We start from the raw sequence: 25,443 nt of genomic DNA, 5'->3' as shown, positions 1-25,443 counted from the left end.
ACAACCGTATACGTTCTCATTTTTAACACTTATTCATTTTAAAAGTACTAAGATATGCGAAAAGTCTATTGTATGGTTCAACTAAATTCGAGACCAATTTTATACAATGCTTGATACTTGGTTCTAAATTGTACCTTTAGTTTGATAATCTTACATTCTTGTTTGATCTAAATCTACCATTACGTTATGTACAAATCTTTATTGATAGTTTATAAAACTATCAGGTTTATTGTTTAATTTATATATTCGTTCTAAATATTGACTTTAAATGGTGTAATACTTAGGTAGATAGTTTATTTGACTGCATAATTTAAGAGATGTAAATATTATCTGTAGCTAGAATGTTTTCCAATATTTTTTTACTTCACTTTTGGTATTATAAAATCATCTTAAATAATCAATGTATGATAAGTTTGCAAATTATGATAAGCGTTTACTTTTATAAATTACTTATCATATTTTTAACACAACACGTAAAACGGCGTAATTATAAAAACTACGCATTTAATTATCAAAAACATACTTAAATATAGATACACAGATCGCCATTAAGGCAAATCTATATGCAAAAACAAATAGTATAGCATATTAGTAGCACCTGTTTAAAACACAGTTCTAATATTTTCCATAATAAGTAATTATTTATTCAATAATAATACAATAAAAATAGCTTATATTGAGCGAAAATAGATTATTTTGAGGCACAAGATAATTACAAAAATATTATTTAGAAATAGTATCTAAACAACTTAAATAATGAACAGTGTCAAGCATAATTTGTCTTAAATCAATCGTTGTACATTATACTATTAATTGATGCGACAAATCACAAGATGATTCAAGACTTGAATCAACAAATGTAAGGCAGGCTAAATACAATAAGAAGCCCGGATATGTACATATTAAATTAGGTCAAATATATTTATACAAGGAAACTCTAAGTAAAAATAATAAATAGATGCCCGTCTCGATTTCGACCGGATTACACTTTAACTTATATCCATTTGAAATATAGCTTATTTTAAAACAGGCAGGTGTCTGCTAGGCTCTAGACAATCATAAATTTACAAAATTAGCAAACTGCGTATATAAACAGTTGATTTGTTCATATTGTAAACATTTTAATAAGTAGAGGAGGGGATTGTTAGTATTGTTAGTAATATGGAATAATAACACCATTATATACCATGTCAAGTTGACCGCCACACGATTCCCCTGGAAAACATTATGGTAAATTGCTATTTGTTGTAAAAATGGACTAATTGACCTGAGTTCCTGCTCATTTTATATTTTTCCACTGGTATTCCGCCAGTTCCGTTAGTGTAGGCGGGTGCATTATTCTCAATAAGTGAGATTCTCATCCTACTATATCTTTACATGTATTATAATAAGAATATTTTCTTATTTACATTCAGATTATACAACATCGTCGCTTTTAATTTATTTGTCCCTCCTAAGACTTGCTCAATTCCTTCCAGAATAAAAGTTAAAATGAGGCCGGGAGTGGTCAGATATAATTTCGATCAGGTTTTACCTAAATTATTTCAGTATTTTGAAATTAAAGTGAAGGTAATTTCCTAATATTTGCAGATAAGTATAGATACATAGTCTAAGCATAAACTACAGAGAATTGCTGATGTAGGCAATGTTTAATACAATTCACGTATATTTACTGAATACAAGATAAAACTTATACGCCAGATTCACTATTGTCTAGAATAGTGGTGCGTTAACATAACATTTTTCATTTCGCCATTCCTAGACGCAGAGATGATTTTTCATTCATTAAAAGTTTATTGAGATTGTTTTTCACAAATTAATTATACTGAAATACGTGTATTAAAATTATCTCACCCTGCTTGCTTCCAAATTATAATACCCTAGAGCATCGCCTACATTGCCTACTTATAGCTAGAATTCCTTGAGAAAACAGCATCTTTAAAATTATATGAAATGTACAACATTTAGGAAATCTGCTTTTATAAATTCTCTACATATTAAATATATTTTGTATTGACTTCATTATTTGTACATGTTCTTTATAACTTCTATATTATCTACAATAGGCCTATTACGAATTATATAAGTATTCCATACATTTAAATTTCTCTTTATTCCAATAGTGCCCTTCATAGATAAAAATATTACTTAACAAAACACAGTCTTACATAGACTAGGTCATTTAATAGCTATATTTATTTTTTTCTTTTGCACAAAATATAATTTTAGGTATCCAAGATTTTTATATTTATTTTTATGTGCTTAATGTTGGTACCTCAAATTATATTATCCTACTGTGCCTAAAATGTATAACTAGTCAATTCAAATTTGTCTATATGAGAGTATTCTTATATTCTTCATTATGTTTATGATTTACTATGTAGAATCTCCATAATGATCCATACTATGGAAACATTTAAATAATAAAATACTTTCTTTACATTTGTTGATGAATGACTGGCCTATACTAATCTGGCAAATGTTTAGGGAAACTCAAAAGGAGTGTATGCTTTTCGATGGGGTTTGCTTACGACTTGATATACACATATTGTAATTAGGGACTATGACAAGACCAGTGCCAGCACAGTAATAGTAGACTAATAAGCTCATAATAAGCCATATTGAACATGATATTAATGTTAATAATTAAATGAAAGTATCCACATAGGGGCTGTTCAAGTATTACGTAAGCAGATTTATCACAATTATTTACCCCCCATCCCCCGTTGTCAGCAAAAGTAAGCAAAGCTCTTACCCCCTCCACCCATGCTTACGTAAACATCTCTCAATTAATGTATTGTTTTTTTAGCAAAGACAATAATTCGTGTAAAAAAGTAAATTACGACCAATGACGTAATCATCATACAGACTCCCCCACCCCCATGTCATCCAAAATAAGCAAAGAAAAGACCCCCCGCCCCCCTATAGTGCTTACGTAATACTTGAACGGCCCCATACCACCTGTATGTGAATACATCACTGTTTTTCATTTCAGTAATTTATTTTTATTATTCGAAATTTTCCTGACTAAAATATGCATGCATGAGCATGAGATGCCAGTAGGTAGGTATGGATGATCTAACACTAGCAAACGAATATCAATTAATTATATGAACACAACTATTTGTAGATAAGTTACAAGGAGGCAAGAATGGAACTAAAACACTTACTAATCTAACATTCCAACATAAAATATCAACAACCTCGTAACATAGTTACATAAATTAGTTTTATACTAACATTAAAAAAAACATTTCGTATTTATAATTACAAAATATTGATAAAGTTTTTATGAACTATGTTTATTAATAAGTGATTTATTTTTCATAGTATATCCATCGATTACTGAGTCATATTTCTCACTCTGTTTAGTCTAAACTACTGTTTACAGTTTACGTACGTACTAAATGTGTGCATTGTTTACGATCCCTCCTTCTTGCCGGACATTCGGTCTATGAGACTAGTGATCATATCTGAGTCTACTAAACCAATGAATTTATCGACTATTAGACCATTTCTGATGGCTATAACAGCAGGAACTGCTTTCACCTAAAATTTAAAGACAACATATTACATATTGTTCACATAGCTCTAATTTAACATTACGATTTAGAAAATATCGAGAAACATTTTTTTTTATTAATAATGGGTTTACGCTTGGTCTTACCTCATCAGATGGTAAATGATGGTAAGACCTAGGATGTAGCGCGCTTACCCACATAAACCTGAAATATTTAGATTTTCGTCTAGGAATCTAAAATCTGAATGAGTGGTAGATTAAAAAACTATTCAAAAGTGCTCAAATTAAGTGCATTTGAATAAAGGATTTTCTATTCTATTCTAGAGTGTATCAAGCACTACAGTCGTGTTTTTTAAAAGATTAAATAAAGTAACTTCGATAATTACATAATTTTTCTAGTATATTTCGGACTTGCTGTTAAACACAACATTGGTCACTTTTTTTGCAATAAAAGATATGCTACGTTACGTTTTCTCTTTTATAATGTTACTACTGATGAGATAATTATTATTTCATATTCATTAGTTAGAGTTATAATAGGCTTATTACCTCGAAAGCATGAACCAGTTCTGCATTATCCTCAACATCTACTACAGCTAAGTCCAAATTATTAAGAGGCTCGATCAATTCCTTCAGTTTAGGCGTAAGGATCTTGCACGGTTCACACCAATCAGCATGGAAATTCACAATCACCGGCTTATCATTATTCATTACCTGTAATTAAAGATAAATGCAATATATCATAATTAGAGATAATAGCATCTTATATAAAGGATATTGTCTGGTCAACTATATATTATATTATTTAATTAAGCCATGGATGCCTTAAATGATAGGTTTTAGTAAGTTATCACTAGATATCATTTACAGCATTAATCCTCATTCAACTAAATACAAAGTGAAATGATAACAAATAATTAGTAGCGATTTTTTTTTCGTTAAATTTGGCAACAAAATCTAACATTGCATTTAAATGGCCTAGAGCCAAAAGGTTAAACTTGTGTCGAGTCCATTTTCAATTTGACCTAATTAATAATCAAAATGCCCGTCTATGGGGTAGGGTCCGACATTTTGAACCACTGCTCTATGGTGCTAAGTCAGTCAGTTATAAATTATATTTTAAAATAGATACTCACCTTAGTAACAAATTCGTTATTATTCTTAACTAAAATTGTTTCATTGTGAACAAGGGATGTAGAAATGTATCTCAACCTCTTCAGTTTTACTAAATTTCTGATTGGTGACCGTAAACCCTGAGATATTGCATTAGACATTTTGCCTGAAATAATATAATAATACTTTAAATAGACATTCATTCAACATATCATTTTAGTAGGAGTTATAGATCAATAAAAGTGATGAATATGAATTTAATATAACTATTTAATAATAATGAAATGGACGGTCATATCACTATTTCTGGAATTGCATTATCAATTTAAGGTTTATTAAAGGTCAGCAATACACACATACAACACTTGGTACAATATCTGTCCATAGGTTACACTAATCATTTACCATCAGATGGAACATAAGCTTGTTTGTCACTATTATTTGCCATCAAAAAATGTGTATTGTGCTTTAGATATAAACTAAAACATGCAATCAATATTTAATTAAATCCATGATGTGAAGTTTATTGAAATCTCGCTGATCAACAAACAGCATGGTGAACAGTGTGTAAGGAAATCAAACAGAACAGGCCATATGTGTAACCAGTGAAAACTGCTGATGAAAACTAAGTTGTATAAACTCAGATACTACTATGGTCTTTGAAAATATATAGTATAAATGCAAACAGGAAATGGTATAGATTCACCATACAGAAAACATATGAATACCCAATATTATATGCCACACCATATCCTACTTCTTTCATTATATAATAAAAAAATCTGCTTTCTTTACAAATGGTGAATTCTTATCAAACTGTAAGCTAGTTGTTTGAAGCTGATAAGAAATACACACTTGGAGATCCTAGCAAAGATACAGTAACTATGGACAAGGCTAATGAAAAGTATAATAATAAAAGAAACCTAATATAAATACTTTGACAAATCTGAGCTAAGCTGCTATCATGTCCTCTACATATATAACAATAACACTTGTTCACTAAGAATATAAAATAAATTAAAGCATCTTTATGGATTGCTCAATATTACCACCACAATATAAAGGTATTATCATTAGTATCTACACAATCAGAATGTACTTTGTCTTTATATAGTTAAGTAGTATATACAGTTAAATATAATGTGTTAACAATTAGCTGTAAGTTTATATTGTATTAATTTAATAAATAAAATAAAAAAAAATAGATCAAATTCAACAGAATACCTTGAATGATATCCTGATATACAACTATATAATCTAATAGACAACTCAGTATGCAGAGTTCAAACAGAACAATTAGTATATGAACTCTTAATGAGCAATTTATAACTATTTAACTAATGAAACCAAGTCATTATAATCTAGATAAGCAAGTTTTCAAGTATACATTGCTAATTTGTAATAGTAAAGTAAGTAACATAAAAATGTAGCAAAGCACAATACTTGCATGCAAAATTTATTTGTGATTATTTGGAAAAGCAGCAAGCATTCTATAGGAAATTATATTGTATAGTATACTATTTTTATTATAACTTCTTAGAGCATTATTATATAGATTACATTATTAAATTATTTTACTAAGTTCCAATTTATGGCTTTATAAAAGAACATACACTGACCCAACTGCTTGTAACTACTACTACTACCTATAACTATTAAATATAATATTATTATGCATAGATAATAATTATCTATAATTGTGAATGAAATATTATATAATAAATGATCATAATAATAAACTTAGGTCATCTGCCAATACTAGTTCACTTATTTCAACATATTTAACTATGTATAAAAATAATACATATAAAATAAGAAAAATATTATTAGATTTATTTCTGTCTATCAATTACAATACAGCTTTGCTTTTAGTACTTTACAGTGACTTACCAGACCAAAATTAGTTTATAATACCAAAACTTTTCACTTTTCGTGTCTCGATGGGAGTTAGACAGGTGTGTACAAAGAGAAATACTGAGCCACCGACAATACTAACAAGCAGCAAAGAGAAGACTGCGTATCGCAAAACAAATAGTTGGTCATAAAAGTTGGCACTGTAATCATACGTGTCCCCTTTTGGCACTGATATAAGTACGACAGTTAGCACTAATGATACGGTAGCCGCCACTTTTCCAATATAATGCCCAGTTCGAACGGATACCCAGCACAACATAAAAGTTACGAACCATACAACACTCAGAAAATACACACCTATACCAAAACTAGCCATTCTTGTTATTTATATAGAATGTACAAGCAATTTTTTTAGTTATTTGCATGATATGATAAGGTTTGTTAAGATTTATCACATGCGATGCCGTTGTAAAATAAATATAGCACAGATTTTTAATACAATCACATTTTGTAGATAAAAATATGATAAAAACCTTCAGAATAAATTATATGGTCACTATTTTCCAACAACTAAAACTTAGGTTTATGTTAATGTACATTAAGACCTTTGTAGTCAAAATCAATTGTCTAATATTGCCGTAATGCGTTCATATATAAAAAAATTAATATTTTTGTATAGACCTTATTGTTTGTTGGTTTGATTGACATAAAAATGACTAACAATAGTTAAGTCATACTGACACACCTTAAAAAATAAAAAAAGTTCATGTATGATGATGTCACTGTCAATTGGTCACTCGGCCACAGACAAAACTAATCTTACATCAGTACAATTTTTAAATACCACACCATACAATGACTACGAATTTTAAGTTTGTTTGTTTGTTTTGTATTTATATACATAGTAGTAAGAGAAATAAATATAAAAAACAAACAAACTCATTATTTTGCTGCTTAATTTTAAAACGAATCCATAAGCGAATTAAGAATGTATTAAAATTAAGCATGCTAAGAGTGTTAAGAAGACCATTTAAAAAATTTAAAAAGTTATTAGTGCAGCTATGTAATTGAATGTAAATAAAGTAGTACATTAATTTATTAGCTTTAGACTAGTTAAAATTATAAGATCTCATTAATTCCCTAATGAGATTTTATCTTTTTAATTGCATTTATATGAATTATTGAATAAATTGCACATAAGGTCATATTGTATTTCTTCAAAATACTCATAATAACATATATTATAATGTAATAACCATTATACATTCATAGTGTATATCTAATTAATTTTCTTCATTATGTAGCTAGCAGACGGAAAACTACTTTGTCAAATATGTCGAATTAATACAAAATCAATTTACGACATTGCTGCTCAAGTTCAATATTATTAAAATGTTTTAGAATGCAGTCAGATCATTTTTTGGATTCATTCAGAATTAAAAAAAATGTACATGATTGAGATATAAATACAATGATTCTATATATTTGATAATGTAATACGGCTTGACAATTATATTGTTATGTTGTCAGTATTGAATTGATACTTATTAATTTTCTTGTGTGTGTATGTAGCTGTCAATTATTTTAGAAAGGTAAGTGGTTTTCTAATTTTAATTAATAAATATACAATTTACAACAGTCTTTTTCAAATACCAAATTGTAAAGTATCATACTTTATTACGATACATATTTACCAGTCCCAAAAACGCGTGAGTACCCATAAATTTATAACGCCATTTCCGTTTTTTTTAGATAGGTGTTTAGTCTATTATTTTCCACTAAATCTTCTACTTCTTTGATAAGAATATAAAATTATTATAGATTAACAGATTGTAATTTCTAACTTTGTAAAATAATGTACACTCAACTCACGAAAGAAATATATTTACCTACTTCATTGACGGTTTCCTACCGTTTGTATTTTGATGACTAATCCTTACGTTTTAACAAGGTCTAATAATTGCTACAATACAGCGAAAGGCAAGGTGCGGAATATTTTTCAGGCAGATATATTTAAAATGTATTAATGTATGCTTTTGTAAGTAATTAATTGAATGAAAACAAACTATGAAAGAACGAGTTTTAAGTAGTTTATGAATATAATTATGATTTCATACACAAATAAGTAGTAAGATAATTTTTTTCTTAAAACGAAGACAAAGTGGATATTAATTTGTACAGCATTTAGACAGCATTTATCTGCTTAAATATAATATTGAAAAAAGTTGACATTGTAACTACTTTCTAATTGGTATTGTTTGATTTCTTGAATGACAGTTTTGAGTTTATTCTTTCTTATAATATAAGATAAATATTTTAATGTTTTATTGTGCCGAGAATAATTATTTAATTCAACTTCAACTATAAACACTTCAACTTTTATGAATTATGATTTAAAAGTCCGGGTATCCTTTTTAAAAAAAATAATTTTAAACTTAATTATTTAAACTTAATTTTTAAAGATTCTTGTTAAACAATGTGGGATATACAAAAACTAAACAATATCAATGTAATTGTAATGGATAAAGAAGGTTAATACTTTCAACATGTTTACTAAGTAAGTATAGAGTATAAAATTATGTTTATTGGGAAAGGAATAACAAAAGGGATATGCATATTTGTAAAATTATCCCAATTCCCAACTATAATTATTCCATGTGAACTGAATCTCACTCTTTCTCTCTGTCTAGCCCATTTTCCTAGTTTATCTAGTGTCCAATCTCCCTGACGCTTTGCCAGAAAACCTGTTCTGAGTTGTCTGAGTGGTAAAGTTGTCCGTGTCCATTTGCTTATTAATATTATTCCACCAAGTGGTGTGCTGCCTGCCCCTATCTCTCGTTGAGATTGGTATCCATATGAAGCAAATATATTATACACTTATATTAAATTTGTTGAAATTTGACTGGTTGATGATTTTGTAATATTATCTTTTTCAAATCAATTATGTTTTAGTTTATTGTTTTCAACAATAAATTGTCTAAAAAAATCCATGTAACTTAATAGTATAATCCTTGTATAATTTACTTTGACAGTGAATATAATCATCAACCTTTCCATCAATTCAATGTTGAATGAGGTCACAAGTAGAATAAAAAATGTTGATATTTATTTATACAGAAATATAATATCAATACTATTTTCCTTGTACTTATAATATAATACCAACAAATAAATGCCTATAATTAATTCTGAGAAACAAATATCACATTTAAAATAATCATAATAATGTTTAATATCTTTTCAATCCTAATACTATTAACTGACCTATACAACTTTTGTTTATTTAGTGTGTTACACTAATTTTGATCTCATACTAATTGTCCCAATGTATTAGAAGTTTTATTCAATCAAGCTGACTAAAAATATGATATCTGATAATTTTAAACTATGTTTTAAGAGCAATCTTTTCCAATACTCTATAAATTATAATAATATTTGCTATTTTTATGCTTATTGTAATAATTATTTTCATATTATTGTATTAAGTTCAAGTGATCTTTTAAACTAAGACATCTTAATAATCTTATAAATGCGGAAGTTTGTAAGTATGGTTGTTTGTTACTCTTTTACGCAAAAACAACTGAGCGGATTTTAAGGAAACTTTACAGTAATATAGTTTATGCATCAGAATAACATATAGGCTATATTTTTTTATTAAAACGTATGTATTGAAATTTAACACAGATGAAACCGCGGGCACTGCTAGTTTATTATATTATCTATATATCTATCTACGGCCTGTATCTGGACGTTGCCTTGCGTTTGCCCTCGTCGCGAGGTCACGGTCGAACGCACGCGCAGTGTCCGATGACAAAAAACCCTTTAATGCAGTCCTCACTGGCAGGTGGATTCAATACCATTTAAAATAAGTGCAGTACAAGCCGGTTTTAAGACTTGTTTAATTATTCGTCTTTATTATTATTATGGTAATCTTCCGCATTACTTGTGTAGCCATTTAGTAGACCTTTTTTTATTAATTATAAAAAAAAAGAACCTGCCAGAAAAAAAATTGAGATTCCAAAACACAATGATTAATACTTCCATAGCGTAGTATTGTAGATATTGTTTTTTATAATAATTATTGGACCATAATTCATTAAAATATTAGGTTTATGTGTGTGCGTGTCATACGCACGGTAGGGTGTGGAATGTTTTTTTTAATTAATCTGATGTACCTATTTTAAGCACTAATATAAAAAAATGAGTACCTACTACAATCCCTTTGCATATAAATTTTAGTTGTACCAAATTTCGTAATTTCCTCCTCGTAATTTTCTTAAATAGGTACAAACTTTTTGCTTCACGTATTAATATTATGATAATAGTGTAGATAGCGTACATATTGATAAATAATACGGATTGACGCTGATATTTAAATTTAACATAGATTCAGTATTTCAGCGCTATCATCAGGCAGTTCTTTAACTTATCAGTACTTAGTAATTATTAGTCTCGAATGTCTTTCGTGGCAATGTCCATACTGTTTATATTTATTGAACACTAATAAAACATTCTCTGTCACGGAACTGTTGTTGCACGGATCTTGATGAAAGTAGATATGTGCGATATACTTAGAAGTTTTATAAAAGTGATAAAGCATACGAAGTTACATGTTTTGCTAGCACGATATTCGTTTTTATTGTTCTTCTGATTATTTTAACTTACATATAGAAAAGGTAGTGGACATGTGTATGCCCAGTCTTATTTATTATTATATTATAATATACTTTTTCTTGTATATGTATGATTTCAGAAGGTCTAGAAATCACTCTGTTTATTTTTTTAAATGTAATGACAATATGGGATTATTTTTGTTAAAAATTGTATCCAAAGTTTGTATCTTAAAAAAGTATTCAGTATAGCAGTTTACTATAATCTTATTGTTTTCCCTTAGCTTTTAATTGCGTTATTCTAAAATATTTTTGACCTACTCCACATAGTGCTGCCAGCTGTTGTTGAGTAAAAATTCAATTTATTAAAATGGGTTTAACTATTTTCAAATGGCAATGTTGAGGTATATGTACTATCTGTTGTGGTATAGCATATATATACCTGTTCCAAAATCCTACTATTTGTATGATTTTGGATTACGTATGTTATTTACTCCTTGACGATATCTTAATATACAAAATGACTGTGCCTTTGACTATTTGTACTATGTTGTAATCTTTGTACCTATATAATCCAACATACATATGATTCAGTCCGGGTGAAGTCAGGATGGTTAATTTTTCAATGCACATGCACACATATGTGTTGTTATCGAAGAAAAATATATTTATAGATAATTTTACTCGTATATGCACGAGTATATCGTTGCGATACCCGTATAACAACGTCTGCGTCACCCTTTTCCCCGTTTCTGCAACATTTTTCATTGCATCTCCGCTCCTATTGATCATAACGTGATGTTTCAACCTGTATTCTCTCATAAATAGGCAATCCAAAACAATATTAAAAGTCGGATCACTGGTACCAGTCATTTAACTCTAACATCCAAATTCACAAACTATATTTCTTTAAATTGTAGTATAGAAGTAGATATTGATTGGGTTGAGTATATATACAAGGACAGATGAAGGAAATGAGAGTTACGGTAAAGGGAAAGTAATGAGTAACGACATATAAAATAGAAAGGCTCTTAAATCCAATTTCACCTGTAGGCATTTGATTCAATTATTTCGCATATCGAGACTGGGTTTAATTGGTTCGTGAAATAGTGTTATTTGGTTCTAGTGATTCATCCCAGCTTTGTCCAGGTGTTTACAACTTTGTGAGTTTTGTACATGATAACATAATATATGTAGTGCATATGTCACTCTGAAATAATGTACCTTTTAGACAGTGAAAAAAACGTCTCTAATTGACTCAGTTGTTTTGAAGTTTACTTACAACAATATGCTTATTTATATTGTAATACTAATTTTAAAATTATTGTTTAATAATTAACTATAGCACAATTGACATAAAAATAAATTCGTGTAGTATAAGCACCAAATGCTTTATGTTTGAGGAATCGAAAAGAAAACGACAATAAAAAACCACAAGAAAAAAGAAGAAATCTCTAGTATTTCAGTCAAATCTGTTAGTATTAAATTTAATACCAAATTATATAAATCTAGTTTAGTAAATTTGGGATATTAACTGTAGTAATTATTTTATATCTAGTACTCTCAGGGTTCACGAATAGTTTTTTTTTTATTTCACTCGTCAAAGCATACTGCCAAAATAGAAATACAATAATCCCAAATTAATAAATAGCATTGTTTATGTGCAATATGGCTTAGAATATTGTTAATGATATCTATTGATAGTGAATACAGTGCTACATACACTTGATTTAGACAATGACTATTATAAAAAATATTAACAGATAAACAGAATCAATGTGGATATCTTCTCTCACTTAAAAACTATTGTTTATTTATCTATAATAATATTATAAAGAGGAAATGCTGTTTATTGTTATGTTCGTTTGTAAGAAACTCAATAAATACTTAACATATTTTTAAAAGTCTGTAAATTACACTATGAGGGTTTTTTTTTAACGGAAGTTAATGGAATAGTACACCTGTATGCGCTAATGTTTTACGCTGGCGGGACACCGGTGACAAAACCAGAAATTTATCACGATGGTTTCTAGGCGTTACTTCTTGGAGGTGAACCTATATTATAAGAAAATAGTTTGGATATATTCCACCCGGGTTTGATTGTTACTGTTTCACGATTTAATAGTTGAAAGCGTATGAATCAAATTTTACATGAAGATAAATTGTATCACGAGTTAGCCTATCTTTTATCTCAAACAAAACAGACAAAGTCGCGAGTAACAACTAGTATTAAATAAAATTTTGACAATGTGTTACCGTCATTTTATTGTCGTGTCGAGATTAATTACAAATGGATATCGCCCATTATGAAGTCATTACGAACTGCGACTTCCAGCAATTATCTGGTCGACGACTTTAAAAGGTCGCATATGATTTATTGCGAGTTCCTCTCACGTACCTATTACCTTTTACCTTTGTTCCGATATTTAGGGTCCAAATGAAAATATATAGGGAAAAAAGTAGAACTACTATTATTATCAAACCTTTTTCACTCTCGGACGATTAGGAAACAAGCGCCTTTTCATGTACTGCCATAAAAATGCGGTAATGACTTGATGGCATTTATTGTTATGAAATAGTCCACAGATAGGATAGGATTACCAACATCATACATAATATGTTCACAGACTCACATGAGTTCGCGGTCTAACGGTTAAAAATCACTGGCTAGTTCTGGCTGGCTGGCTGAAAATCACTGGCTGGTTCCTCATCATCTGCTTCTTCCTTAACCATTAATTTTGGGTTGGCGTAATATGTTTTTCTCTTCCATTCATACCTGTTCGCAATCGTCTCGTTAAAACACTGGCTATTGGACAAGATTGCCAAGTACAATTTTGGTTTATTGATATGCAATTATTATCTTACATATATTTTCTTATAAATAAATTGGGTATCATTCATTATTAAATATTATACCATATATGCAATGTCGCGAAAAAATAAAATTTGTGGAATAACGAGTTTCTTTAATACAGTACGGAACTCTTTCGGACTTGCTAGATTTTTATTAGTCACGCTTGTTTTAAATTCATTAAAGCTTTGTATACGTTATTCAAGCTTCATTATGTATATAGTATTGAAAACGAAGTCTCCGTACATATACTTTAGAATATTATTACGCACATTTGGCCAAGTTTTTTTATTGTTGATAGTAGACTGTTCTCGAATGTTGACCAACGAATCTATCTCATAATTTATTTTTGATATAACGCTTGTTTAAAGCAAGTTACGTAACGTTTTTGAATGATATGATGTGGAAAAAAACTAATGTAAGATCGGACTCGTGTTGCTTTAGAATAAAATTTATTTTTCTCTACCTCAATGATAAGCGACAGAGTATTGTGTAACTAGTGGTTACCAACATGTCAATATGTGTACAGCACTGGAAATATAAAAAAAAATACTGTCGTAAAGCTTAATATATTATATATTTTATAATAAAGATACTGATTATTATTTGATTAGAATACATATTGTATTTACAGGTTGGAATAATATTTTTGGTGTAATTATTTATTTGAATACTTTCGTACGTATATTATTAACATAATTAAAACCCGTTTAACTATATTACTAATGTTTATTTGAAAACGTAATTGCATAAACATTGTTTTGATAATTAACTTTCTAAACAATTTAGTTGAATTTTAATGACACATGAAAAGACGATTCCAATAACGCTATCTCTATGTAAATGGTAAAACTCAGCAAATTACATGATGTTAAGAAGAGATAGAAAACTTGTACTATTAGTGCATTTAAACGGTTAATTTACGAGTATTGCCTGGAAACTGGTAACTTTTCCTTCTAAATTATATGTTTAGCTTATTCACTAACCAGTTACTACGTGCGGGGTTTATTACACAAATTCTTGATTACAACTTCAACTTCTTGACCCAAGGGTAAAAGTAGATATTAGGAAAATTACCACAGCGTAACGGTTCCATAATTAGTATAACGTTTAGAAGTAATCACACTATTCATGTGTTGCAAAAATATTAAAATTTTCTAAATTTAGACAAAACCAAAATCTCGTTAATTATATAAATCGTATTAGTATACTTTGATTTTAAAACGTAGTAGGTGGTAATAAATTCTCAATTCAGTTGTATTTTTTCTTGTACATTACCCGTCATTTTTGTCAATCTGAAGAAATCTGGCTGTTTCTAGGGAAATTTGAAAATATGGATGTTCTATTCGTTTTTTAACTGACTCTATAAAACCGATTGTTGTGCTGATCGTGGTATATCTATTGCTATCACAAAAGGAAGGTATGCTTAATAAGATAAAATATACATATACTATCGTGTCACAGGCTGCAGTGACAGTTTTCTCTATTATTCCTGTTTCTTTGGTTCTACATATTCATTTCATACAGTATTTACATTGTTTGGCTGCAGATCTAGTGTTTCGAAATGATACCAAAGAAAAGTAATTTTCTATTTTTTTTTTATACTACGATGGTGGCAATCAAGCATACGGCCCATCTGATGGTAAATGGTTACCGTAGCCTATGAACGCCTGAAACACCAGGGGTATCACTTGCGTGTTGCCGACCCAATCCAACCTCATTTACTTTGCGTTTGTTTTGCTTTATCATATTATGCCATTATTCATTAAAATTTTAATTAGATATTTTAAAAAATCATTAAATAACAAAATTATTTCTCTTCTCAGCTGAAGTAGCTAGCGGAACTGGACTGTTGGATAATGGTGTAAAATTATGACTTCTATAGCTATTCTAAAGTGTAGTATATGAGTAACTTAATTTGACTAAAATTTATTTCGTTATCCATAAATTAATAAAATATTAAAGTACTAATTGCAAATATTACATTTCTCATATAGTAAACGTTATTGGTGAAAGTAGAATGTAGTAAATAAGTTTCTATTTAATTTCAATCGGTTATCATTTTCTTATCTCGGTTGTTATTTTTTACAACTGTTTAGTTCATTGTGCGAAAAACCTTTCACTGTCTCATTGTAATGTGATGTTGTCAATAATCTTTGATTCGTTGCCGATATTAGAAATTCACTAGGCAAACGGACACCAAACAACAAGTGATTGTGTACTTTTAACTTTGATTAAAGAAGTATTAAGTTGTTTGTAATTTTGGTACATCTGTTACTAGATGTCTTCGCCAATCGTGTTAATGATTCTTTTTGCAGTCCATATAAAACCTGATATTATTTTAGTGAAGTTTCTTGTATGCAATTTAAATAATATTACAGTACTATACATCGTCTATGTGAAATAAGTAACTAATATGGGTAATGACTATTCGGATTTAATTAATTTAGTTAAACTAATATTAATCAAACACAATCTAAATAGATGTGTGGTTGTAGTAACTTTTTCATTGCTTCGTTATCCTTACTAATATAATTATAGGTTTTTTTAATTTACCCTCAGACTCACTGGCGTCTGTTTTATTGATTCACCTGACCTTGTACTTTACTTATGTAACACTCCAGCTGTTTTCGCATGTTTTCTTGAAACGAATCAGTTTATTCGTATTGATGTTATTACATTGAATTTATATACCATATACTTACTAACATATTATTCTTAGTTATATAAGTATTTGCGTTAACAATTTCCAAATAGTAATTACTTTTCCGCAACCTTTTTTTTATTACTCAAAATATTGGTACAAATATGTATCACTAAGTATCACTAGTATAGTTTCGTTACTATATTACTATAGTTTCAGTTGCTTTGTTATGCAATGCAATTGCAAACAAATTCCCTTTTCAAATGATTAAAATCGATAGGGTTGTACTTGTGTGTGAATTATAGCAAAAGTGTAGATTTGAAGTTACAAACGATAATAGTTAACAACTACTTTACATAATTAGACCTCAGGTTGACTGAATAAAACCTTCTATCTACGTAAGTATATAAATAAACAAGTATTGAAATCATGATTCATGGCATTCCCTTTACAGCTTATGCGTGTGTGAGTTTGTGCATCGTCAGTGTTTGTACCGTCTGCGCATGTAGTTGTAAAAGCAATAGGTAGATGGGGCAGGGGTGGCCATGCCACCCCAGTTAACGCGATTGGAAAACTTTAGGGCGGTGCAATGATTTGTATAACGAGATTTTTATAGATTAATTATTTAAAATGTTATTGATTGTGTTTACAATAATTGTACAGTTTATTTTATTACAGTAACTTTAATGCGTTTGAAGAATCATTTATTGATTTTTATTATATAGCTTCATTTATAAATTGTAAATAGAGAATTAAGATTGATAATAAATTTACATTATCAGGAAAGTAATAGATATTAATACGATACCCATATTTGTGGGCTATCCGTCACCGTTTTGTACTATCGACTCGATAATGCTAATCGAGTGGCGCTTGCCTGCGTGCGCCACACTAGGCCACCCCCAGTCGATTCGTTTTAGTACGCATTTGCTTTCATACGCAAACGGACGTGTTACCAAAATATTCGCGAACCGGTATTAAAATTGACACATTTGCAATAATTTACGCGTATATTATATTCCGGAATTTTCTAATGTAATCCCTTTTTGAAATCATACTGTGTTTGTGCATTTGTTGGAAACCTTGGAAGTTATAACATTAACCCATTTGCAGCGTCTGAAACTGAAATTAGCTTTCATGAGCATTTTTGTTATTTTATTTTTCATTCATGTGGTATTGTAGTGTATGTCAATATGTTAGTGTTTATCAGAGATTCGTATATATTTACATTTTATCGTACTGTAATGAGGTCTTTGAATGTATGATCGATTATTAAATTTAATGTTTTCTATTCTGAAGGTCTCAACGTAAATCAGTATAAATTTAACAAAAAAATGAATTTTATATCTTTGTTTTTGTACCTACTAACATTTTGATTTCTTGAACGTAAGCATTTATTAAAATTTAAATTATTTTTTTTATGTTATAAATTAAAAATAGAACCTACTCGTCTGTCTGTGTATTTATTTTGGCTTTGAGACTATTGCGATCTAATATTTATAGGAATTAATGAATTAATTAGCTTTCATTTGGTTGACCTGGCACGTATACAACACATTGGTATTCATAAATACTTATTATGTATTAATATTGGTAACAAAAAAATCACAAATGGCGACCTCGTCCTAGCAAATGTAGTGTAGAACAATCACCGGGCAGTGACAAACCTACATAAAATTATCAGAGAATTTATACTCGAAGCATGATCGGTGATAATGCGTAAAAATTATAATACAAATCTGTTTTCTCTTTGTTGCTAGATAATTAAAATTCCTATGAACGTTTCTAGTATGAGAGAGCACGGTATTTTATCAAAGAATGTTATTAATAATGGTAATTATTCTTTTTTCATTGAAACAAAGGATATATTATTATTGAAAAGTTAACGTAAATCTACAAGAATATATTTCTAAAAATATGTTTCTTTCAATAAACCTTGAAATTTTATGGTACATGTCTTACCCGGAATATCAATAATTTTATATTATATATATATAAGCCTACCTCTAGAATCACTCTATCTATTATAAAATGCCGCTTCAAAATCCATTGCGTAGTTTTAAAGATTGAAGCATACATAGAAACACAGCGACAGCGACATAATTTTATACTATGTAATGAGTAGGATTAGATTAGTCACAAGCAACAAATCTCCCATGTCATTAGAGGTAATTGTGGAAGATTTTAAATATCTACAGATATTAAAAATCATACAAAAATCTCTATATTTAAATACCACTCTGTCACACATTTACACATTCACATTATATATGGTCATGTAGTATATATATATTCAGATTTTTAAATTAGCTAAAAGAAATAAACCTTTTCTGCCTCTGTCTTTATTTTTAATAACGTTAATGTTTTCTTTAAACTCTGTTTAGTTATATTTTAAATGTATATATAGATGCCTACATATCCTTAAATAATTAATATCACTTGCGTGTTATTAGATATTTTTAGCAGATTACGTTTAAATTACGTTTCTTGACTTAGACCAACCAGTTATAATTTATTCGTATAAAAAAACATGAAGTTGTAGCTAACCTGCTGATTATTTTAATATGTCATATTAGTAGAAAAATTATCTTATGATACCTACCTTGGGAAATGCAGCGGTTATAATAGAAAATGTAAATTTTGATTGACCCATTTAACAACTAGTCTATACAGACTTAAAAGATTAACGACGTCATATTGCATGCGGACAACGATGTCAATGTCCTATTTAATGTCGTCTCAATCAGATTACATGTTTTAAATAGATTTGCAATAGCAACACATATTTTATCTGCTTTAATAAATTTGATTATCATCGACGCTTATATATTATTAAATTAAATTTGGCAAAAATATTAGTGCAATTTTTTCCATATTTTTCTGTATTATGTGATCTCGTTATGTTTGCTTACGATTGGAAACATCCAATTTTATACAGATGTAAGAGTATATATATATATATATATTATATTATAACTTATTAGTAAACGTCGCAGCATCCTTGTGGTTTCACCGGTATGAAATTTACAGCCTATGTGTTATTCTAATGTAATAAGATAGGGATAGGATAACTGTAGATTTTCTTTAAAATCCGTTCAGTAGTTTTTGTATGAAAGAGTAACAAACATTTGTCCATTCATACTCACAAACTTTCGCGTTTATAATATTAGTAAGATTGTTGTAAATTCGTGGAAATTCAATTGTTTCAACAAAATATATTTGAGTGTTTTACAAAGAGATATGTCAAAATCCATAAATCTCTTATTTTTTTTCATTTCTCTTTCCATTTTCCTAATCCATTTTAATTCTTATCTATTTATTACAAAATGAAAGTATTAAAGTATTTGCTATTTAAATTATTGTCTTATGAAAATTGTGATTGTAATGGAAGCGATATGCAGTTAACTGAAATCAATTGCCGGAATAGAGCAGAAAGTTGATGCAATTCGCTCTCTAGATGCACTATAATCGCGTGATTTCCAGCTAGTCATGCATTATCAAATAGTTTATGTTGCCTTTGAGACTTACTAATTACGCGTTCTCCAATTTAATTAATATAAAATTAATGAAATCGAGATTATGAAATTTAATCATCGAGTAAGGATTTGCAACTTCTCTTTTTAAAGCCACTCTATAAAAATAGCACAGATGTTTTATTTCATTATTTAAATGAATTTACATTTTATCAAAATATACACAATACTTAATCTGGCGATGAGGATGATAATGGAATGGTGTTCCCGTCTGGGCAGACAGTATAAAGTCGCGGGTCAGCGGTGTAAGCTTATGAGATCAGTCAGGTCTGCCCATTATGACGAATTCAGCAGGAATTAATTAGGATGATCTTGTAGGATGTCTTGAGGGGGAGAGACAGGACAAACTATTAATTTCCTCGGATATACACAATCTTTGACCTATATTAATTTGTAGATGCTGGTAGTGGTAATTAAAATACTAGTTTTTTTTAATTAATCGAATATCAGTATTAATATTAAGAAGTAACTGCCTTATGAATTTACCTGTATTTATGAGGGTTGTTTATATATTTAATTCTTAACTGTTCATTTAACTTAAGCCTGTTGTTTATCATATTTTTAAGTGTATATTTATACTTTTATAATTCACTACATATTACAGTGATTAAGGTGACTAGAAAATTTTCTTATCCTTTTGCAATATAGTGTAGGCCAATAAAATCGCAACTGATATAAAACAAAATAAACAATGTATCAATACATTAACAGTGTAAATTATCCAAAGGGATCAACGACACGCCACACGGCGAGGTGCGTAGGAGTCTATCTATTTTTGCACTTCAGTTTGTATGTCCGTCTCTGTCGCGTGTTACAGAACTGTATAGTGTTATCGCATTGCGTTTAGAAATTGTGCAACAATTGGCAAGACATTTGTTTTCCAGCCCGTCTGTACCGGAATCACACGTGGTCTCATGTGGAGGACCTGTACTAATTATCATTTACAAAGTTTATTTAATTTACATACGGGGGATTAACAAGTAAATACTAAGCGACATTAGTAGTGCTACCCATGTATCATGTTAGGTCGAGCTACACGCAATCCCATCCGGTTTAATCCTTCGTGGTTACGTCACGATGGGCTAACTGACTCGACTTCATATTCTTCCTAACATCCACAGTTAGAGGGTGATAAAAAGAGTAATCAGCTATGCCGTTAGCCCAAGATATCGATTAATACATTCTGTACCATTAGAAAAAACGTATTTGTACCATGTATTCATTGATTACCATATACCATCATAATTATCTTTCTCTCTAAAAATAACTTTGTTTTCAATTAAGTAAAGCTTGCTACTAACTACCTTGTCCTTCCAAGGTCGCCAAGAAGTGTATTCATGCGATACGTTTCGTGACCAACCCTATTATAGTTTCTATTACAGTGGACCGTATTAAAATAGTCGTGTTACCTACAGTTATTATTATTTACTAAGTGCAAGTATTGTAATTGTGATATAAGTACATAACGTGGAGAATGCCGTTCATAACATCTAATTAGTGAAGTGAAATGGTTTAATGTTAGTTTGTACAACAACCGCAGTATAATGTCGAAGACTTTGAATGCCTATAGAATGTAAGTATATTTGTTATCTATGTCTGTGATATATCTATGATAGAAAAAATGTGACCAATTAATCTTTCTCTCAATGTCTACTATGGATTATGATTCAGATTGTGATAATTAAAATGGAAATTAAATTAAGGTCAGGTGATTCCTCTTTTTTTAATAATTGCTGATTTCTATATATATGATTTTATATATTGAATATTAAAAAATAATCTCTTATTTGAAATATTACTTACAAATGGAAGAGAATGAATTTTTTTAAAATTAACATTTTAATTTTAATTCGACTTCGATCCAATTGTTAGGGCCGGAAATGTGACAGTAAATATGTTTGATTGCATTGAGCTTAATAAAATTAAATTCAAATAAGATTTTCATATGACATCTCGCATTAGTAAGATCCTATAAAAGGTTACCAAATGTCGAAAAAGTAATGTTGGTCGATTGAGAAACTGGAATTGTTATTATCTAATCTTTACGTTAAACACTCTGAATCCTACATTTATCAAACTACTACTATACAACACTATTACAACGACTTAGATATAGTTTCCAAATCTATCGTAAATATTAAACATGCGTAGTAAATCTAATTGAATTGTGGTTACAAAATTTTGTGCGTCAGAAATTATGTACCTTTCAATTGTTGCATTTTTCAAATAAAGATGTAATTAATAATTCGGATAAATAATCATACGTATACATACAAATAACAACTTTCGCACTATTTATTCATGAAATTAGTGTAACTTTTTCTGCACCAATATCCCCAAAATTGTAAAAAAGTCCGGTTCAATCCTTATCAGCAAACGGATCAGACATCTCATCAGATTACCTATCTGGAATTTGTTTCATAAAAATCTATATTAATTAGTCGTTGAAAATAGACCCTTGCATTATGATTATAGTAACAATGTTTTAAAAGCATAACATATATTTTCCATCAAACACACGTGGTATATATCTTTTAATATACATACATATTACGATTATAGTAATAATTAATAAAAATTTCTATTATGTTAGAAATCCATTACATAAATTCCTATTAAAAGCGTTTCGTCCTTTAGCCACAGTCTGTCCTTAACCTTTTGCGAAGCTTTCATCCGAAAAATTGCCGGCTGAAAATGTCGTATTGATCTCGTTATAGATATTCGTTAAACCGAGGAATGATTTTGCTTGTTGTAAAAGATTCTTTAGACAGATATAAAAATGTAAGTTGGTCACCAATTATTGACTTCACTTGCATAGAATAAAATAATAATCAATAAAACATGGAGAATCCGTTATTCTTAGAATAGAATAGAATAGAAACTTAAATATTACATGTAAGACTTTCACTTCTTTTAATTAAATTATATGAAGTTTCTGATTAAAATTTTTATTTGTAATTTTATTTCTGTAAGTTAGATGTAGATACTAATATAAATAATATCCGTGATTAAGTAATTAATTGCGGCGAAGGCATACGTTATACTTGCATATGTGAAATATAAACTGAATAGGCTTCTTAGGAATACTCAAATATGAAATAATCAAACGTTGTAGGACACAAATATCATACCAGTTATTACTTTTCATCCAATAACTGAGAAAACAGTTTTAATTCAAAAATGTCAATTTTGGTTTGTTTTATTATTAACTTCATTGATATCAATAAATAACGTTACTTTTTTGAATGCGACGCACGTACATGGTTCAATACCGGTCTTTATGGAAATATATTTTGGAAAGGTCTAAGCTCGATGATAGCCTTTGAAATTGGAATCTGTTATATAGATTGTCGACACATTGCTGACTTTTACAAATAGTAAAAGTCAGCAATGCGTCGACAATCTATCTAGTCTAAATAGACATCATGTAAACTTGTTTTTGGGTGTCTTCTTATTACAAAATCGTTTTATTTAAATAAAATGAATGCTGAAATTTAGAATCCGTCCTTTTTTATTATTTATTAAATTACGATGTCATGATACATACATATAAGTATAATTAGTAAATCACGCGATCTTACCAAGTTTTATTTTTATTGAGTACTGATATTTCGCCAGTGATTCAAATCACGGGTAAACTGAATAAAAATAAAACCTGATAAGATCCTGATTTACTAATTATACTTATAAATGACCGCGTCAAACTTAAAACAAAATATTTACATAGTATAAAATGCTGTCTGTTATGTCTTTTAAATTACGCATCGGATTTTAATGCAGTTCTTAGTAATAGATATACAAACGGAAGGTTTATATACTCGTATATAATATATGTACACCCGTACAAAACCAGGGCGGGTAGCTAGTTCAAGTATAAAATAGTATCTATCTCGTTTCCAGAAAATAAACCATGTCTAGAATAAAGCAGAATCGTAAAGTTGGCGATATTCTCGCCTGCTGGACGCCGGATTTTATTGCTGAACCTGTGGTAGGCTATATGTCTAGACGCATCGATTAGGTACCCTAGCCTTTGTCCTTTGTATAGCGAAGAGTAATTGCATTAGGGTTGCTACAGCTACACATCCTTTTGTCTGACTCACGTAACGGCTAAATTGAATGTAGTGCTTTTTATTAGTCTGCATTGTACAGTGAAATAGTGACTCAGTATCTATAAATTGGCGATGCATCAGTATGTCTTTTCGACGACTTTTATTTTGCCACAGATGCGAGCGAATATAATCAATAATGATTCATTTTGTATTACGGCATAGTCACAGCGTAAGGAAACTAACAGCGAGGGAATATCGTTGAAATTGCTGGAAACGTTGATAACTTTTGAACGTAACTTTGATATTAGACGAATAGTTTCTGTCTACTAAAAGCTATTGATTACGAACCCTCTTCTGCACTTAATAATATCTACATATAGGCATGCTGCGCATAATTTAGAGTAAAAAATTGTCACGGAAATATTATAATGGTAAACAATGAACAAAGGAAATATTTCTTGAATGGAAAGCATAATCACTAAAACACAATAAAAATATTGATTTTATTTTGTGTGTTGGTTTGTACGGTATATTAAATAGTTAATTAAAACATATTACCTTTTTTATATACCTACGAGTATATGTATACAATTTGATTAGTCTATATGAAATAAGGTAGTTATATTTTACTTTATAATATTGTTGGAGATTTGGACAATAAAGGCCCTAACCTCGAAAGTGTAATGTACCTTCTAATTTTCTCGTTCAAGTTCCAACGCTGTATAACGCGTGGGTATGAGGGTTGTAGCCCTTGGTAACCATGGCGACCGGTGTTTTATGTGCCCCACGTTGCCCGTTCCGCCCACCGTAAAAGAGGTGTCAGACTGGATTCCGGCAAAGTTCTTATACCATATACTAACACGTGTCTAGTCAAATTGCAAGATATTTAGATGTTACATACATTGACGTTATATTATATTTTTGGATGCATTCACATTTAGCGCTGAACTAAATTTCGGCACTAAATTTAAGTTTTGGTTTAGTTTAGGTGATACAATAAATTTTCATGTCAAATTTCAATAAGTTTCGTTCAGCCATATATTGAACATGAAATGATAAACAGACATGTACACATTCGCATTCATATTCTTATTACGGGAATATAATAGACACTGAAATATCTCTGACACTTTGTTATAGTAAATAACAGATACTATTGGCACATTATTTACTATTATATGTTAACGTTACCTAACGTCACAAGGCCGAATAACTTGCTAATGAAAAATTCTTGTGTCCGTACACGGACATACTACACATTGCCATATT

The 25,443-nt window shown here is 29.5% G+C and overlaps 2 protein-coding genes across 11 annotated transcripts in view; one reads left to right on the top strand and one right to left on the bottom strand.

Annotated features, from left to right (window-relative positions):
* Positions 1-2,956: 2,956 nt before the first annotated feature.
* On the bottom strand, positions 2,957-7,234 carry LOC131841065 (thioredoxin, mitochondrial). 4 transcript variants are annotated; one of them, XM_059189322.1, is made up of 4 exons: positions 7,169-7,234; positions 4,657-4,799; positions 4,070-4,234; positions 2,957-3,549 (listed from the first exon to the last, which is right to left on the bottom strand). In XM_059189322.1, exons 2-4 carry the CDS (start codon positions 4,792-4,794, stop codon positions 3,421-3,423), a joined length of 432 nt encoding a protein of 143 aa, XP_059045305.1. In that variant the 5' UTR covers positions 4,795-4,799; positions 7,169-7,234; the 3' UTR covers positions 2,957-3,420. The 4 variants fall into 4 exon arrangements, with proteins under 4 accessions (XP_059045305.1, XP_059045292.1, XP_059045283.1 ...); XM_059189309.1 differs by lacking the exon at positions 7,169-7,234 and adding an exon at positions 7,021-7,101; XM_059189300.1 differs by lacking the exon at positions 7,169-7,234 and adding an exon at positions 6,845-7,008.
* Positions 7,235-7,989: 755 nt separating this feature from the next.
* The window catches only part of LOC131841267 (kinesin light chain), a 59,558-nt gene continuing 42,104 nt past the window's right edge, over positions 7,990-25,443 (top strand). For 4 of the 7 annotated variants that reach the window (XM_059189606.1, XM_059189591.1, XM_059189600.1 and 1 more), the window contains exons 1-2: positions 17,525-17,627; positions 21,496-21,698. In XM_059189606.1, coding sequence (XP_059045589.1) covers positions 21,670-21,698 — 29 coding nt within the window. In that variant the 5' untranslated portion in view covers positions 17,525-17,627; positions 21,496-21,669. Of the gene's footprint in view, positions 8,080-17,517; positions 17,628-21,495; positions 21,699-25,443 lie in introns of those variants that run through there. The other 3 variants (XM_059189565.1, XM_059189573.1, XM_059189583.1) reach the window with 3 other exon arrangements.

The sequence above is a fragment of the Achroia grisella genome, unplaced genomic scaffold (assembly GCF_030625045.1).
Source record: "Achroia grisella isolate CSIRO2021 unplaced genomic scaffold, CSIRO_AGI_Agris_v1 utg1063, whole genome shotgun sequence".
Taxonomy (NCBI): domain Eukaryota; kingdom Metazoa; phylum Arthropoda; class Insecta; order Lepidoptera; family Pyralidae; genus Achroia; species Achroia grisella.
This window is presented reverse-complemented; position numbering and strand designations above follow the sequence as displayed.